Source organism: Mus musculus, chromosome 12 (genome assembly GCF_000001635.26).
Source record: "Mus musculus strain C57BL/6J chromosome 12, GRCm38.p6 C57BL/6J".
Taxonomy (NCBI): domain Eukaryota; kingdom Metazoa; phylum Chordata; class Mammalia; order Rodentia; family Muridae; genus Mus; species Mus musculus.
The window spans coordinates 84,404,076-84,418,791 of record NC_000078.6 but is presented as its reverse complement, the minus strand read 5'-3'; the positions used below and the strand labels follow the sequence as shown (position 1 = coordinate 84,418,791).

The window sequence follows — 14,716 nt, the reverse complement described above, 5'->3', positions numbered from 1 at the left end:
CATCACAATTTTAAGTATATGGGGCCCTCATATCTGCCTCATTTCTTCTACATTTCAGATTCCACAAATCTGCCCTATTTTTTTCCAGTAAGGCACTAACTTTTCCCTTGAATTGTAAGTGTTCCTCAGCAGCCCTCTTTAAATAGTCTGAAATCTACCTCTCTAATAGGTGGCGGCATTGTTCTTTAAAAAAGAAAGATCACACCAGGGTACTAGAGTATGAGCTAGTTCTTTATTTAGATTCAGAAAATATAGCTATAAACAGGAGAGTTCTTTAAGTTAACTGTATTGATTCCATCTCCAGCATGTCATATAAAACAAAACTTGGATATTCTTCCTAGAAAACTTAGTATTTCTTCAACTGTGATTGCTTTGGTTTGAGATGACCAAAACAAAAAGTACTTTGAGATTTGACAATTATGGGACATCTAAGTAATGGCAATTAGATCCCATCGGCGTCTTCTGGGGTGCTGGAAGCACCACCCTCTGCTTTTCGATACTTCTCCAGTTTAGCAATCAGTTCTTTCGCAGGATTGAAAACCCCATGGGTCTGTTGCTCACAAACATAGCATCGTGGAGTGGTTCGGAAATGCTGCAGTGCACAGGTCTCACAGAAATAATGTTTACACTTGGTGACAACCGGATTCTGGAAGGTTTGGCGACAGATGAAACATTTGAATGGTATCTCCTCATCATCACTTTCTACTTCATAGTTTTCGTCTTCATACACACCGTAGCGGCCCTCATCGAGTTCACGTTCTATCTGCCATCCGTGCTTGTAATCTGAACGGTCATGGAGGAATTTGCAGCTGTCTCCAAAGCCACAGAAGCCAGTCTCCTTGTAGTCCTTACAAATATCAGGCTGGTAATCCCAGCGCACAGTAGCGCGTAGATGTTCAGGGGCTCGGATGGGGCCCTTTCTTACCATGCCAGAGGAGGCATTGCCCATGGATGTATCCTTGGGCTTCATGTATTTCTGGTAATTATTAATTCCACGATAGATTTTGTCATCCTCCTTGCCTCTCAGCTCCTCCTGGATTTTCTGACTGCGCTCAAAAATGGCCTGTGCGTCTCGTTCTTTCTCAGTGTCCAACTCGTAAACTGCTGTGGCCCCCATATCCTCGGGCCCCACCGGTTTCGCCGAGCGCGTGGACTTGTAGACGACGCCTAGACTCTCATTCCCCGCCTTCTCCTCCTCTTCGCTGCTCAGATCACAGTAGGCCCCTTTCTGTTTACCGCTGCCACTCGTCTTCTGGATCATCGGATTGTGGGCCGCCCGCTTCTTCTCCGGTCGCACAACCGAGCATCCTTCGTCGCTACTGCTTCCGCTTTCCCCAGACTCCGGGTCGCACGCCGGCCGCTTCCGACGGCCAGCACTTCCTTTCCGCCCGGGCTTTTTGAAGAGGAAGGTGCACACCTGATCCTCCGACTTTCCCTGAGAAACTTGTTCTGCCATCTTCGACTCCGGAGCGCCGAAACGGCTGGCAGTAGCTGCGGCGTGAAGGGTGGCGCGGGCTGCTGCGTCACTGCTAAGCAGCGCGGCTACGTCACTGCGGAGCTGCGAGGTGTCAGCCGCGGAGCCCGAGACCGTCACGGCGCATGCGCATGCGCCAGCTAGCCCGCTAAAGGTTTTTTTTTTTTTTTTTTTTTTTTTTTTTTTTAAAGATGAACCTAGATCTCCAATCAAGTATTGCTGTGATTCTTGAATTGCAACGAATACAAAACTCCCGCCTCAAATAATTTAGTCTATTAGGGAGAAGGTAAATCAGGATGTGTTCTGTACCAAATCCCATGGAAAGGTACAAGGAGTCATTAAACAGAACTCTGGGGAAAGACCACGAGGAGAAAGTGCATTAAATGATGTAAGCCTTTAAATGCTAGGAGAAAATTTAATAGATAAAGATCTATCCGCTATTTATTGATAATAAAAGAGATATTCTGAACAAAACAAAAACAACAAAAAACCAAAGGCTGGGAGTGTAGCTTAGTGGTAGATTGATTTCTTAAGCATACCCAAAGGCTCTGGGCTCAAGCACCAAAACAGAAAATAAAGAAGACTTCAAAGTTACATGAATATCCAATTTGGGTAAACTAAAGGGTTAAAAGGCCGTGTATTGGTGTAAGTGTAGTGTTATAAAAGATTATAACTCGATATGGGTAAATTTAACTTACACACTAAACTGTCTAAACAATATGCTGTTTACAGCTGAGAAACATAGAAGATTCTTGAGGGAAGTGAACAGAACATTTTAATTCCAGTGCTTGGGAGGCAGAGGCAAGAGAATCAGGAGCTCAGAGCTAGCCTGGGCTACAGGAGACCCTCCTCAAAATAAAATTAGGATGGGGGCTTGGAGAGATGATTCAGCAATTAAGAGCGTGTATAGGTCTTGCAGAAGACCAGAGTTCAGTTTCCAGTCCCCACATCAGTCAGCTAACAACTGCTTATAGCTCCGGCTCCAGAGGATCCAGTCTCCAGAGGATTCTGGCCTCTGCCTGTACATGAACACACATGTATACCCCACCCCCCAACACCCATGCACATAATTAAAGATAAAATCTTTGAGACAAAAAGAATAAAAACCAAATAAAGATGGGGAGGCTTGTGTCTGTAATCTCAGCACTGTGAGGCTAAGACAGAAGTGGTGTTTCAATTATGAGGCCAGACTGGGCATACGAAAAGAACGCAGCCAGCTGTTATAACAGGAGGGAGTTTCAAGCAACCAAAATGCATAAATATTCCTATTGCAGCTGTGTATACTTAGGGGTATAAGGGTGTGTGGTTTTAAAGTATGCTTGCAATTCTTTGACACTATCTTCAAATGACAGAACCTAATTTCCACCCTTAGAATGTGGACCAGATTTAGAGACTTGGTTCCAAATAATAGTCTATGGGAGAAATGTTGCGGTGCCACTTGCAAGGATAGGGATACAGGTCAGGATAGAATGCGTTCATAGCACACACGAGGGCCCGGGAACGAAAACACACACACACACACACACACACACACTCTCTCTCTCTCTCTCTCTCTCTCTCTCTCTCTCACACACACACACACACACACTCTCTCTCTTTCTCTCTCTCTCTCTCCCTCTCCCTCTCCCTCTTCCTCTCATACTCTCTCTCTCTCTCTCTCTCTCTCTCTCTCTCACACACACACACACACACACACACACACACACACAGAGGATAGCTTCTGCCCAGCTCTTGAATTCTTGAAGTTTTCACTCTCAGCGTCATCTGACATATAACAGGAACACTCAAGCAAGTTCCTGAGGGGCCCAGGGGAACAGTGCTGAGGCCTGCCACCCATCACTAGCAACACCTGCTCAGCCATATGACACAGGCATAAGCTTTAATTGGGCATTCAGATGACTCTGAATGCAGCTATACCATGGAAATCAGCAAATAGTATGAAACAGGCCTTTCAGGAAAATTCATGGATCCCTCTCTATACAGGCTTCTAGGTTTTTTTTTCCCTCAAATTGTCCCTCTTCATCCCAAACACACTGTCCAGTAGAATTCTTCTACCTACCCACTGATAGTTCCTAAGAACTGGGGGGGGGGGGCTTCAATTCAAATCAAAGGTTCATCTTCTGACTAACATGGAGAGGTGTGTTGGCTAAGACTGACAAGCACACAAAGAAATTAATGCCTAGGAAAAGATCATTATCAGGCAGGTGAACTGAATCAACAGATAAAGGTGTTTGCCACCAAGCCTGACCACCTAAGTTTGATCTCTGGAACACAGCAGAAGGAAAGAACTGACTCTACAAGATGGCCTTCTCTGACCTACACATGGATGTACCCCACAAACACATTTAGAAAATAGATATGTGGATAAACAGAAAACAGAAAACGAGGGCCGGACATGGTGTCCCAGGCCTTTAATCCCAGCATTCGGTGGTTTAACCTTCAGTAAATGTAGTTCCAGGGGATCCAGCATCCTTGTCTGGCTTCCTCCAGCACCAGAAATGCAAGTGTACTTACATACATGCAAGCAAAACATGCGCACATATAAAATAAAAATAAATCTTTTTTTTTAAAAGAGGAGAAATGAAGAAACAGAAACTTACATCATCTAATTCTTTCTCCACTTGTATTTTTCTCTTCTGGAATTGTTTTATTGTCTTTAGCTCTGTCTGAATCATGCCGATTTCCTTGGCTTTTTGATGAAACTGTCCCTCCAACTCACTCACTTGCAGAGCATACTTTTGTTCCTGTATTCAAAAAAACAAGAAAGTTAATGAGTTAGAAAAAAACAAGTGTTCTTTACAGCCATGCTTTATTTAAGGCCTGAGCCATTTGTACAACTTCTTAAAAGAACTGCCCTTCTTTATGTTGCATAAAGCTATAATTTTTGCATGAAATTTCAATTCCTGTAAAATGATACCAACAGCCTTAAATAAGAAACAAATTCTAGACTTTTTTTTCTTTTTTTTTTTTGTCTGTGTGGCTCTGTGAGTTGAATGTGTGGTTAGCAGGTAAAACCCTAGGTTCAGTCTCTAGCAACAAACAAACAATTTTGGACTCTTTCCAGTAATCTAAACCAAATTAAAACCCCTCTAAGGAAATAAAACCCAAACCAATTAAGAGTCCTCTAAAGCTCACAGCTTCTGTGTTTGGTAGCACAATCCTACAGAAAGGAGTTTCATATTAAATTTAAGACAGGCCCTTCCCGGGCTGGTGAGATGGCTCAGTGGTTAAGAGTACTGACTGCTTCTTCTTGAAGGTCCTGAGTTCAAATCCCAGCAACCACATAATCTGACTCCCTCTTTTGGAGTGTCTGAAGACAGCTACAGTGTACTTACATATTATAAACAAACAAACAAACAAACAAATATTTAAAAAGACAGGACCTTCCCACTTAGCTTCCCTTGAAGTTCCTTAGCTCCCCACTACTATCTCACTATATAGCTTAGGCTGGCCTTGAACTCTCAGCAGTCCTACTGCCTGAACCTCCTGAATACTAAATTGCAGGAATGAGCCACCACACTTGGTTTTCACTTAGTTTTTTGGGAAAAAGCTTGCCTGAAACCCTGGGTCCGATCCTCAGCACCACAGGGAGGAAGGTTTGTGCAGCTTTGATCAAAGGTTTGTATTGATATGCAGAGGGAAAAACACCCCTCTTCCAACATTTCAAACTATTTTGAACTCTTTCTAGTAATCTACTGGAGGTTGTATTAGTATCCTGAGATTGTTACTGTAGTAGGCCTTGTAATGAGGTCATCCTACTGATGTCAAACAAGTGCATGGGGCTTTATTTTATTTTATTTTTTTTTGTTTTTTTTTGTTAATGACCCAGAGATTGATCCCAGGGCCTTGTGGGTGGTGGGCAAATGCTCTAGCACTGAGCCATCTTCTGGACCTTCTTTTCACTTGTTCCTATTCAGTCTAAAATAACCAAACACACTAGAAATCTGACTCCCTAATAAGTAAATAATTCGTAGATGCTGAGACTCACCAATTTTTCCTTCTCTTCCTGGGCTTTTTCCTTTGTTTTAGCCAACTGCTGCTTCAGTTTTTCTATCTGTAGAAGGTAAAATGGGAGAGTAAGGAAGATGCAGACATTGCTCTGTCTTGTTTCTATTCGTATTCTTTATTATTTTTCAGTAACATTAAAGCCAGTGAGGCAGGAAAGACAGTGAATTAGGAGGAGAAGGAGGGACAGGGATTTCCTCATACACTTAATCTGCTACTGGCAGTTTCTGAAATCTAGCTGTCATCAGAACTCTGTGGATAACACTTTGTTGTTGCTGTTGCTGTTGCTGTTGCTGTTGTTGTTGTTGTTGTTGTTGTAAAAAGCACCATGTGGGGCTGAGGAGATGGCTCAGTGGTTTAGAGTGTTTTACTGTACTTGCAAAGGACCCAGGTACAATCCCTAACACCTGCATGGTGGTTCACAACTGTGTGTAACTCCAGTTCCAAGGGATCTGACATCTTCTGACCTCTGCAGTCTTCTGCATGCATGTGGTACACACACACACACACACACACACACACACACACATCACAATGTTACATTTACTCTGTCAACCATTTTTAAGTGTGCAGGTTAGTGGTGTTAAGTACAATCAAGCTGTTACAGAAAAGAGCTCTAGAACATTTATTTTATATATTTTGCAATTCTCCCCCCCCCCCCGCCCCCGCCCCCCGCCATCCTCTCTGCCTCTGGCAATTACTATCTACTTTGTTTCTGTGGGTTTGGCTGGAATCCTACAACATTTGACCTCCTGTGACTGGCTTATATCATTTAACATAATATTCTGGAAGTTTACTATACCGGAGCATGTTACATGTTTCTTAAGGCTGTACAATTGTCCAGAAATGTGCACCTGATTATAATTTTCCCTTTGGGGAAAGATTATTGGGGGGAAGGGTAAAGACATGGTTTCTCTATTTAGCCCTGGCTGTCCTGGAACTGGATATGTAGACCAGACTTGCCTCAAACTCAGAGATCCACATGTGTCCTGGGAGTGCTGGAGTTAAAATGTGTGCGGCCACGCCCAGCCTTGCTTGATTTTCTCTACCCAATTCTTTTAAAATAGATTTGGTTTTTAAAAGTATTTATTTATTTATTATTTTATTTATTATATCTGACTTCAGACACCCCAGAAGAAGGCATCGGATCTCATTACAGATGGTTGTGAGCTACCACATGGTTGCTGGGATTTGAACTCAGAACCTCTGGAAGAGCAGTCAGTTATCTTAACTGCTGAGCCATCTCTCCAGCCCTCAAATAGGTTTTTAATGTATCAGTTGTTTTTTCAGATTTTTAAAAAGTTATGTGCTATATCTGAGTATGGCCACATGTATGTGGGTATGTGGGTGCCTTTGGTGGCCAAGAAACATCACACCTCCCTGGAGCTGGAATTACAGGTTTCCCTGTGTGGGTGCTGGGAATGAAACTCAGGTCCTCTGGAGAGCAGTGCACACTTTTTTTTTTTCTGAGACAGGGCCTCTGTGTAGCCCTGGCTGACCTGGAACTCACTCTGTAGATCAGGCTGGCCTCGAACTCAGAACTCAGAAATCCACCTGCCTCTGCCTCCTGAGTGCTGGGATTAAAGGCGTGGGCCACCACCGCCAGCCCAATACACACTCTTTACTGCTAAGCCATCACTCTCTGTTTTGGAGTTGCTTTCATATCAGTTAATGTGAATAACACAACAGAAAGAAAGGAAAGACAATGACAGCAAAGCCATTCTGAAATAACAACATGCTTCAAACAGGGCTAAGGGTTAACTCTGCCGGGAACAAACAAAACAAAAAACCTTACAAAAATATAACCATGCCGAGCGTGGTGGTACATGCCTTTAATCCTAGCACTTGGGAGGCAGAGGCAGGTGGATTTCTGTGTTTGAGGCCAGCCTGGTCTACAGAGTGAGTTCCAGGACAGCCAGGGCTACACAGAGAAACCCTGTCTCGAAAAATAAAAAAAAAAAAAAATATATATATATATATATATATATAAAACCATGTCACATAAACACAGAGGGAAGTTGTGATGTTCAGTTTTCTACCTACCTACCATATTATCTTTCTCTTGATCCTGCTTCTTCAAGTAGCTTAATACAGACATAATGTCTTTTTCCATGTTATATTGCTGTTTCTTTAAGTCTTCATTATTTTTTGCCAGTCTTCGGGAAGTATCACGATATTCAATCCTAGAGAGTTCTGTGACTTCCAATCTGGCCTCCCAAAGAGAGGCATTGGCTTTGGCTCTTTCAATTGCAGGTTCATCTGATTTGATTATTTTCCTGCAGAAGAAGATATTGACAACATGTAATTTATTAGTATCATTTCTATTTTGTTTGGCTTGCCTGACACATAAAAGCATATATTGTTGGACTAATGCATTAATACATTAATAATATATATATATATTAGTATTCATATAAGAGACTTAAATTGGTGCTTCTTCCTCAAGAGGAGAACTTTGGAGTATGACTATTAATTATTTTTGAAGTATGACTTAAAGGATGAGAAAAACAAAGAGGAAATAAGAGGCCAAATGTATTTCATAAAGCTCTCTAGCTTCTCATGTACTCCATTCTCCATATTCTTGTTTCCTGCTCTTTGCTGTGCTGAGTATCAGACCCAGGCTCGAGCATGCTAGGCAAGTGCTCTGCAATCCTTTCTCCTCTTTCACTCAGTTGTGAGCCTGGGTCTCATGTTCTACACGAAGACACAATTGTTGTATATCTGTCCTCTCCACAGCCTTTGTTGCTATTGTTTTGTTTTGCTTAGTTCTTAGACAAAGGATCAGGTTACTTGGGGCAGGTATGTTAAGTACTTCATTTGTTGGTAAGTACTTCATGTTAAGTACTTCAATTGTTGGTAACACATTATCCCAGGCTTTAAGGATGCCTGAAAAACACACACCATAGTCATTGATGCAGAGATGGGGGAAAAAAAAAGTAAGACCTTGGGAATGTAGACATGTAGAAGCAGAATGTACAGTAAGCATACATCAGGTAGAAGTAGAATGTATAATAAGCATACATTAGGAAGAAGAAGACTGAATGGTATGCATACATCAGGTAAAGTTAGAGTGCATGGTATGCATGTATCAGGTAGAAGTAGAAGTAGAATGCATGGTAAGTATACATCAAGGCCCTAGGATGGATTCAAAAGGTAAAGTCCTTTGAAATAAAGATTGCACCAGCATTAACAAAACACTGTGGTACAGAGCTGGAGAGATAGCTCAGAGATTAAGAGCACTGACTGTTCTTCCAGAGGTTCTGAGTTCAACTCCCAGCAACCACATGGTGGCTCACAACCATCTGTAATGGGATCTTCTGGAGTGTGCCTAAAGACAGCATACAGTGTATGCATATAAATAAAAATAAACAAATCTTTTTTAAAAAGAAAGTTACTCTCTTAAGTTACTTTGCTGGAGATGGTACCTAGGACCCTGCACAAGAAGCACTCTATCACTGAACTACACTCAGACTTGTTTTTAAAGACGAGGTCTCCATATGTAGCAGTGGCTGTGATCTCCCTGCCTCAGCCTCCAGAGCAATGCGACCAGAGGTGTGTGTTACTTAACTTGTCTCCAGAGAATTCACATTACAGTCACAAGCTTAAGCGATCCCTTTGCATTTCTCATCTACGGCGTTGAACTCCTTGTGTGACTCCAAAGTCCTGAGGAACCATCCTGTAGCCCAGTCATTCTATTGACATTCTAGCAACAATTCCTAGGGACCATCCATGGGGTTAGCGCTATAGCTGTTCACTCTGTGTCTCTGTGTGTGGTGTTTGTGTGTGTACTGATCCGTCCAGTTAAATCATTTCGCGTGCTCCCTTTGATCCCAAGAGGATTCCTGAATGACCCAAGGAACAACTTTAACCACTCAGACAAGAGCTAGAATAGAAAAGAATGTGTTTATATCAGTCTCACAATGGAGAGCTCTCAGATCTTAGGGCCAATCAAGAATGAACAGGAGCTGTCCACAAAAGCCTGACAGAGGCATCCAGTTAGCGCCGCAAAATGACAAGGGTAGGCAGGGGGAACGGGGAGCCTCTGCGCTGCTCTTACTTTGGTTCTTTGCCTTTGTTTTTGCCTTTCCTCTTGTCTTTCCTCTTGTCTTTCCTCTTGTCCTTCGCCGGCATCTTGACTTCTGCGGGAGTCTCACCGTGCTGGTGTCCTGGTGGCCGCCACCTGGGCCGACTCCGTCTCTAAGGAAACCACCACGCCGAAGGGCTAACGTCCTCCGCGCCGTTGAGGGCACGCGGAGGGCGCACGCGCGTGACGTGACCGCGGCGAGGGGCGGGGCGGAGATCGCTCCGAGGCGGCGGGCGTCCGCGCCAGGGCGGCGCGCGCGGTGAGTGTGCACGAGCCTCGGCGGCGCTCCCGGGGTTGGAGCCGGGCGGGAGGCCGGGAGCTCGGCAGGGGCGGGTGTCGGGCGCGGGGCTGCGGCGTCTTAGCCTCCCACGACTTGTCTCGCGCCCCCTGAGGCTCCATGGCCGGCGGCTCTCCGACCGCCCCGCGCGCATCGGAGCGGCGCCAGTGAGGCTTGAAGCGCTTCCAGTCGGGCGGGCGGATCTTCCAAGCCTCTGGCGCGGCCACCGTGGCGGTCCTGCCCGCATCCCTGCTTCTGTCTCGGTGGCGGCGCCCTCGCTGCCCGCCTCATGCTTACCTCCCCTCCATCCTCGCTTCTGTCTCGCGGGCTCCCTGGAGGACAGTGCACCCGGGGACATCCCAGGCCAAACGCTTTCAGGGAGGCAGTTGACTTTTCCGAGGGCGGTGGCTTGAGTGAGGCTGTCAGCCTCCGAGGGTCCGCGGGCTCCGGTGCTCAGACTCTGGCTCCCCTGCCTGGAGCGGTGTGGCGGGGGGGGGGGGGGGGGATCGTTGGTCCCCGGATCTAGGTGGCAGGTGCTTGGCTCCAGCCGACCGCCAGGTTCCTGTTAGTTAACATCGCCCACATCCTCTAGTGCCTGAAGTCCCATTGCTGCAAGTTGCATAAAGTTGCAAGCACTTGCCTCGCACCCGGGTTCCCGAGGAGTAGTACTCCATCCAGTATTCTAGTTGGTTCAGAAGAGGAACCCTGTGATTATGTCTTCATTCACTGAGCGTGAGTGAGTCATTACGGAAGACAGGTATTGTGGCTGCCTTGTCAATAGGCTTGGGAGTGAAGCGCGGTTCTGCTTTATCACTCCGCTTCAAATTTCATTTAACATTTATTTTGAAACATCATTGTTAGAACTCCTCCTCCCCTCTCTCTAGGGAGACCTTAGTTACTAAGCCCCTAACTGTAAGGTGACATCTTTGACCTCTAAATCTCTCTTTTCCCACCTCATCCCCCCCCCAGAGGGCGTGGTTTGTGTGGTTTGTAAATTTTGCGGTTAGAGTAAGCAAGTAGATTTGATGAGAGACCTTGGAAACCGTTTGAACCTTCTGCTAGCACGGCTATGGCCTATTTTGACTATATTTCTGGTGACATGCCATGAACTTATGAGTAGAATCACCTCTACATCATGTACCTTCCCTTAGATAATGTACATTACCTCTGAGAAGCAATCTATAAAGCACCTATTGCTAACTAGCAGAAAGGGAGTAGGGGCATTTTCTGTCATAGGTATGTATATTTAGACTTTTTATTTATTTGTTTGTTTGTTTGTTTTACAAAAATTGGTTGTAAATAAAAGCCAGTCCCACATTTACCATTTGAATATACTTCTACAGATTATCTCAGACATAAAATTTTGACTTAAAATAAAAGTGTCTTTGTTTATTTTTTTCACCGTTATTTTTATTTTATATATATGGACGTTCTGCCTGCAAATCTATGTGCTAGGTGTATGCAGTGCCTCTGGAGGCCAGAAGAGGTCGTTGGAACTTGAATTAGAGATGGTTGTGAGCTGACATGTGGATGCTGAGAATCAAACCTGGGACCTCTGGACTAGCATCCAGTGATCTTAACCCAGAGCCATCTCTCCAGACCATCACCCCCTCTTTTGAGATCCAGCCTCACTATGTGTGTTTTCCTGGACTAGAACTCTCAAAGATCTGCTTTCCTTTGCCTCCGAGTGCTGCAATTAAAGATGTGGAGCCTGGGAACGTTGCTTCTTAACATATGCATAGTGCTTTTCTTATTTTATTTTTCTTTCCCAAAACAGAATTCCTCCATGTAGCCTTGGCTCTCTCTGTAGACCAGGCTGTTCTGGAAATCACAGAGATCAGCCTGCCTCTGCCTCCCAAATGCTGGGATTAAAGGCATGTGCCACCACAGCCAGGTGGCAGGTTTGTTGTTGTTATTGTTGTTTTGAGGCAGTGTCTAGTATACAGCTTCGGCCTTCTAGGAACTCAAGGTGTAGACCAGGCTAGCCTTGAACTCATCTGCCTGCCTCTGCCTCCGGAGTGCTGGGATCAAAGGTGCGCACTGCCACATTAGCTATGCACAGTGCTTTAAAGTACTTATAGTTAATTGTATTTTATCAAACAAATAATGTTTTTGATATTACAATAAAATTATATCGTTTTAACTCTTTTTAGTTGTTGTTGTTTTTGCTTATTTGGGTTTCTTTGAGGCAGTGTTTCTCTATGTATAGCCCTGGCTGCACTGGAATTCTCTGTAGACCAGGCTGACCTTAAGCTCTCTGAGATCCCCTGCCTCTGCCTTCTGAGTGCTGGGATAAAGGTGTGTGCCACCACCACCTGGCCTCATTTTACTCTTTTGTGAATGTTTTATAAATTAATTTTTATATTAAAATTTAGGGTGTAAATATATATCAAATTTCAAGGTCTACCTAAATTTATTGATATTTCACAACCCTACTCAAAAACCATTTTTTAAAAAATTAAAATATAAAACATCCATTCCCCTCCCCCCTTTTTATTCCATTCAGCTGTAACCAACCCCATATCCCCCTAGCACTTACTTATCTTCTCTCTCTGTCTCTGTCTCTCTCTCCCCCCTTCTCTTTCTGGTTCGTGGCTTCTTTTTCTTTAACTGTTGGTGCATATATTTTTAATTATATATATGTGTGTGTGTATGTGTGTGTGTGTGTATCTTATATATGTAACCATATATTATATATATAGCAAATAAAAGCAACATGCTCAGTTCATATTATGTTACTTACTTGTATGTATATGATCAAGATGAGGCCAATAGACTTGCTAACATGGCAGGGAGAAATCTCACAGGGCCCCTACCCAACCCTAGACAAGCACTACAGGCAACTAAGGGATGCTGAGATTGGGAGAAATAGTCTTACCCAGGGAAGAACCTCCCATTGGTTACTCAGTCCCAGATGGTCAGACATGAATATATATTTTAAAACTTGTGAATTTACTCTCTACATGAGTCTGTGTGTGTGTATATATGTGTGTGGGCAGGTGAGTGTGTGTATGAATATGTTGTGTGCATAAAGTCTATTCTCTCCTTTCTGGGTTCTGGGAATTGAACTCAGGTTGTCAGGTTTGCATAGCAAGTACTCTTATTCACAGAGCCATCTTGCCAGCACCATGTGTAATCACTGGAGAAAGGCCAAGATACTTCATTTTGGTAGAAGTAGTTCTAGAAACTACACTGTTCTCCACCAAAGAACTGGGTATTGTTATTCAGTCAGCTATTGACAAGAAGCAACTGATAGCACGGAGTATGCAGTAGGAAGTTCCTCTTCAGAAGCTTATCTGTTATCATTTCCTTCTGGGATTGCTGGTGGGTAGCTTTACTGTTAAGTTTCAGGGAAATACTTTGTTTTATGAATTTGCTTTGTCTCATTGTTGGGAATGTTAAATGCTTTTAAGACATAAGCTATATAGTGTTTTGTTGACTGGGGCTTGTTAACTTTCTATGTTCAATCCTTACAGTTCTTGGTTGACACAGGAATGAAGAGTGTATTGGCTGAATCTTCAAGCAGAGGCGATCATTATGACCCTGGTAAGTAGACTATTTATCCAGATGTAGGTACCACCTCAGCTAGCTTAATGCTGAATTTGTACTTCAGAGGCTTCTGGGTAGGAATTGTTTGTTTTATGTTATTCCTGAATTTGACCACCTTTTGCCAAAAGATTTTTTTTTCTTTCTCAATGATTGTATTATTGTCAGATGTCAGTTCAGGATTATTTTGTATCAAAATTAATAGTATTCATAATCTTTTCTCCAGGTGTTTTCATAACTCTTTAATCATTAGTTATCTGTGATTTTACTGGGCTTTACTTAAAATTTTTACACTGAAAACATTGTTAATTTTATTTTCATGAAGCCTTTTATTTTATTTTATTTTATTATGGTTTTTCAAGACAGGGTTTCTCTGTGTAGCCTTAGCTGACCTGGAACTCACTCTGTAGACCAGGCTGACTACGAACTCAGAAATCTGCCTAAATAAGATAGCTTATCGCCTCATATGTTCACTATAATTGTTTATTGGGGCAGTATAAACCCCTCTCCAATTAATGGTGTATTCTTATCTAAAAGACTGATTTTCATGCGTGGCTGAGAAAAGACCTTGTGATTGGGGCGGGAGGAGCAGTTGCAACAGCTGTCTCTGGAAGGTAATTATTGTAGCTCAGTCAGGCTCAAACAATGGAGAATGGAGGCTGGTCCTGCCAGATTCATTTTGATCTAAAGCCACAGTTTCATTGTACAGAGTGAGCGTTATGGGCAGTAGTGATCTGCGTGTGACGCTGTTCTGAAAGGAATAAGATACAGAAGGAAGGGCTGGTGAGATGGCTCAGTGGGTAAGAGCACCTGACTGCTCTTCCGAAGGTCCAGAGTTCAAATCCCAGCAACCACATGGTGGCTCACAACCATCCGTAACGAGATCTGGCGCCCTCTTCTGGAGTGACTGAAGACAGCTACAGTGTACTTACATATAATAAATAAATAAATCTTTAAAAAAAAAAAAAAAAAAAAAAAAAAAAAAAAAAAAAAAAAGATACAGAAGGAAGGAATTGAGTGTAAGAAAGAGCTTTACATTTCTTTTTTTTTTTTTTTTTTTAAAGATTTTTTATTTATTATTATATGTAAGTACACTGTAGCTGTCTTCAGACACACCAGAAGAGGGAGTCAGATCTTGTTACGGATGGTTGTGAGCCACCATGTGGTTGCTGGGATTTGAACTCTGGACCTTTGGAAGAGCAGTCGGGTACTCTTACCCACTGAGCCATCTCACCAGCCCCCTTTACATTTCTTGTAACTAGCAGCACACGGATTCTAAACCTCTACTGGAGTTAGAGGATTTGATTTGAGGACTGGAGGAATGTATGAA

The 14,716-nt window shown here is 43.3% G+C and overlaps 3 protein-coding genes across 12 annotated transcripts in view; 1 reads left to right on the top strand and 2 right to left on the bottom strand.

Annotated features, from left to right (window-relative positions):
- The window catches only part of Bbof1 (basal body orientation factor 1), a 32,968-nt gene extending 22,637 nt beyond the window's left edge, over positions 1-10,331 (bottom strand). For 8 of the 9 annotated variants that reach the window (XR_001780492.2, XR_001780493.2, XR_003950087.1 and 5 more), the window contains exons 1-4: positions 9,537-10,331; positions 7,527-7,755; positions 5,463-5,528; positions 4,075-4,218 (exon numbers count right to left, since the gene is read on the bottom strand). Coding sequence is in view for 3 of the 9 variants with exons in the window: in XM_030246946.1 (XP_030102806.1) it covers positions 4,075-4,218; positions 5,463-5,528; positions 7,527-7,755; positions 9,537-9,610 (513 nt within the window). In the remaining 6 variants the exon portion in view is untranslated. The remainder of the gene's footprint in view (positions 1-4,074; positions 4,219-5,462; positions 5,529-7,526; positions 7,756-9,536) is intronic. The other variant, NM_028377.3, reaches the window with a different exon arrangement.
- On the bottom strand, positions 214-1,592 carry Rnf113a2 (ring finger protein 113A2). Its single transcript, NM_025525.2, has one exon. It carries the CDS (start codon positions 1,454-1,456, stop codon positions 443-445), a length of 1,014 nt encoding a protein of 337 aa, NP_079801.2. The 5' UTR covers positions 1,457-1,592; the 3' UTR covers positions 214-442.
- The window catches only part of Entpd5 (ectonucleoside triphosphate diphosphohydrolase 5), a 35,155-nt gene continuing 30,201 nt past the window's right edge, over positions 9,763-14,716 (top strand). For both annotated transcript variants that reach the window (NM_007647.3, NM_001026214.2), the window contains exons 1-2: positions 9,763-9,822; positions 13,317-13,386. In NM_007647.3, the coding sequence (NP_031673.2) occupies positions 13,378-13,386 (9 nt within the window). In that variant the 5' untranslated portion in view covers positions 9,763-9,822; positions 13,317-13,377. The remainder of the gene's footprint in view (positions 9,823-13,316; positions 13,387-14,716) is intronic.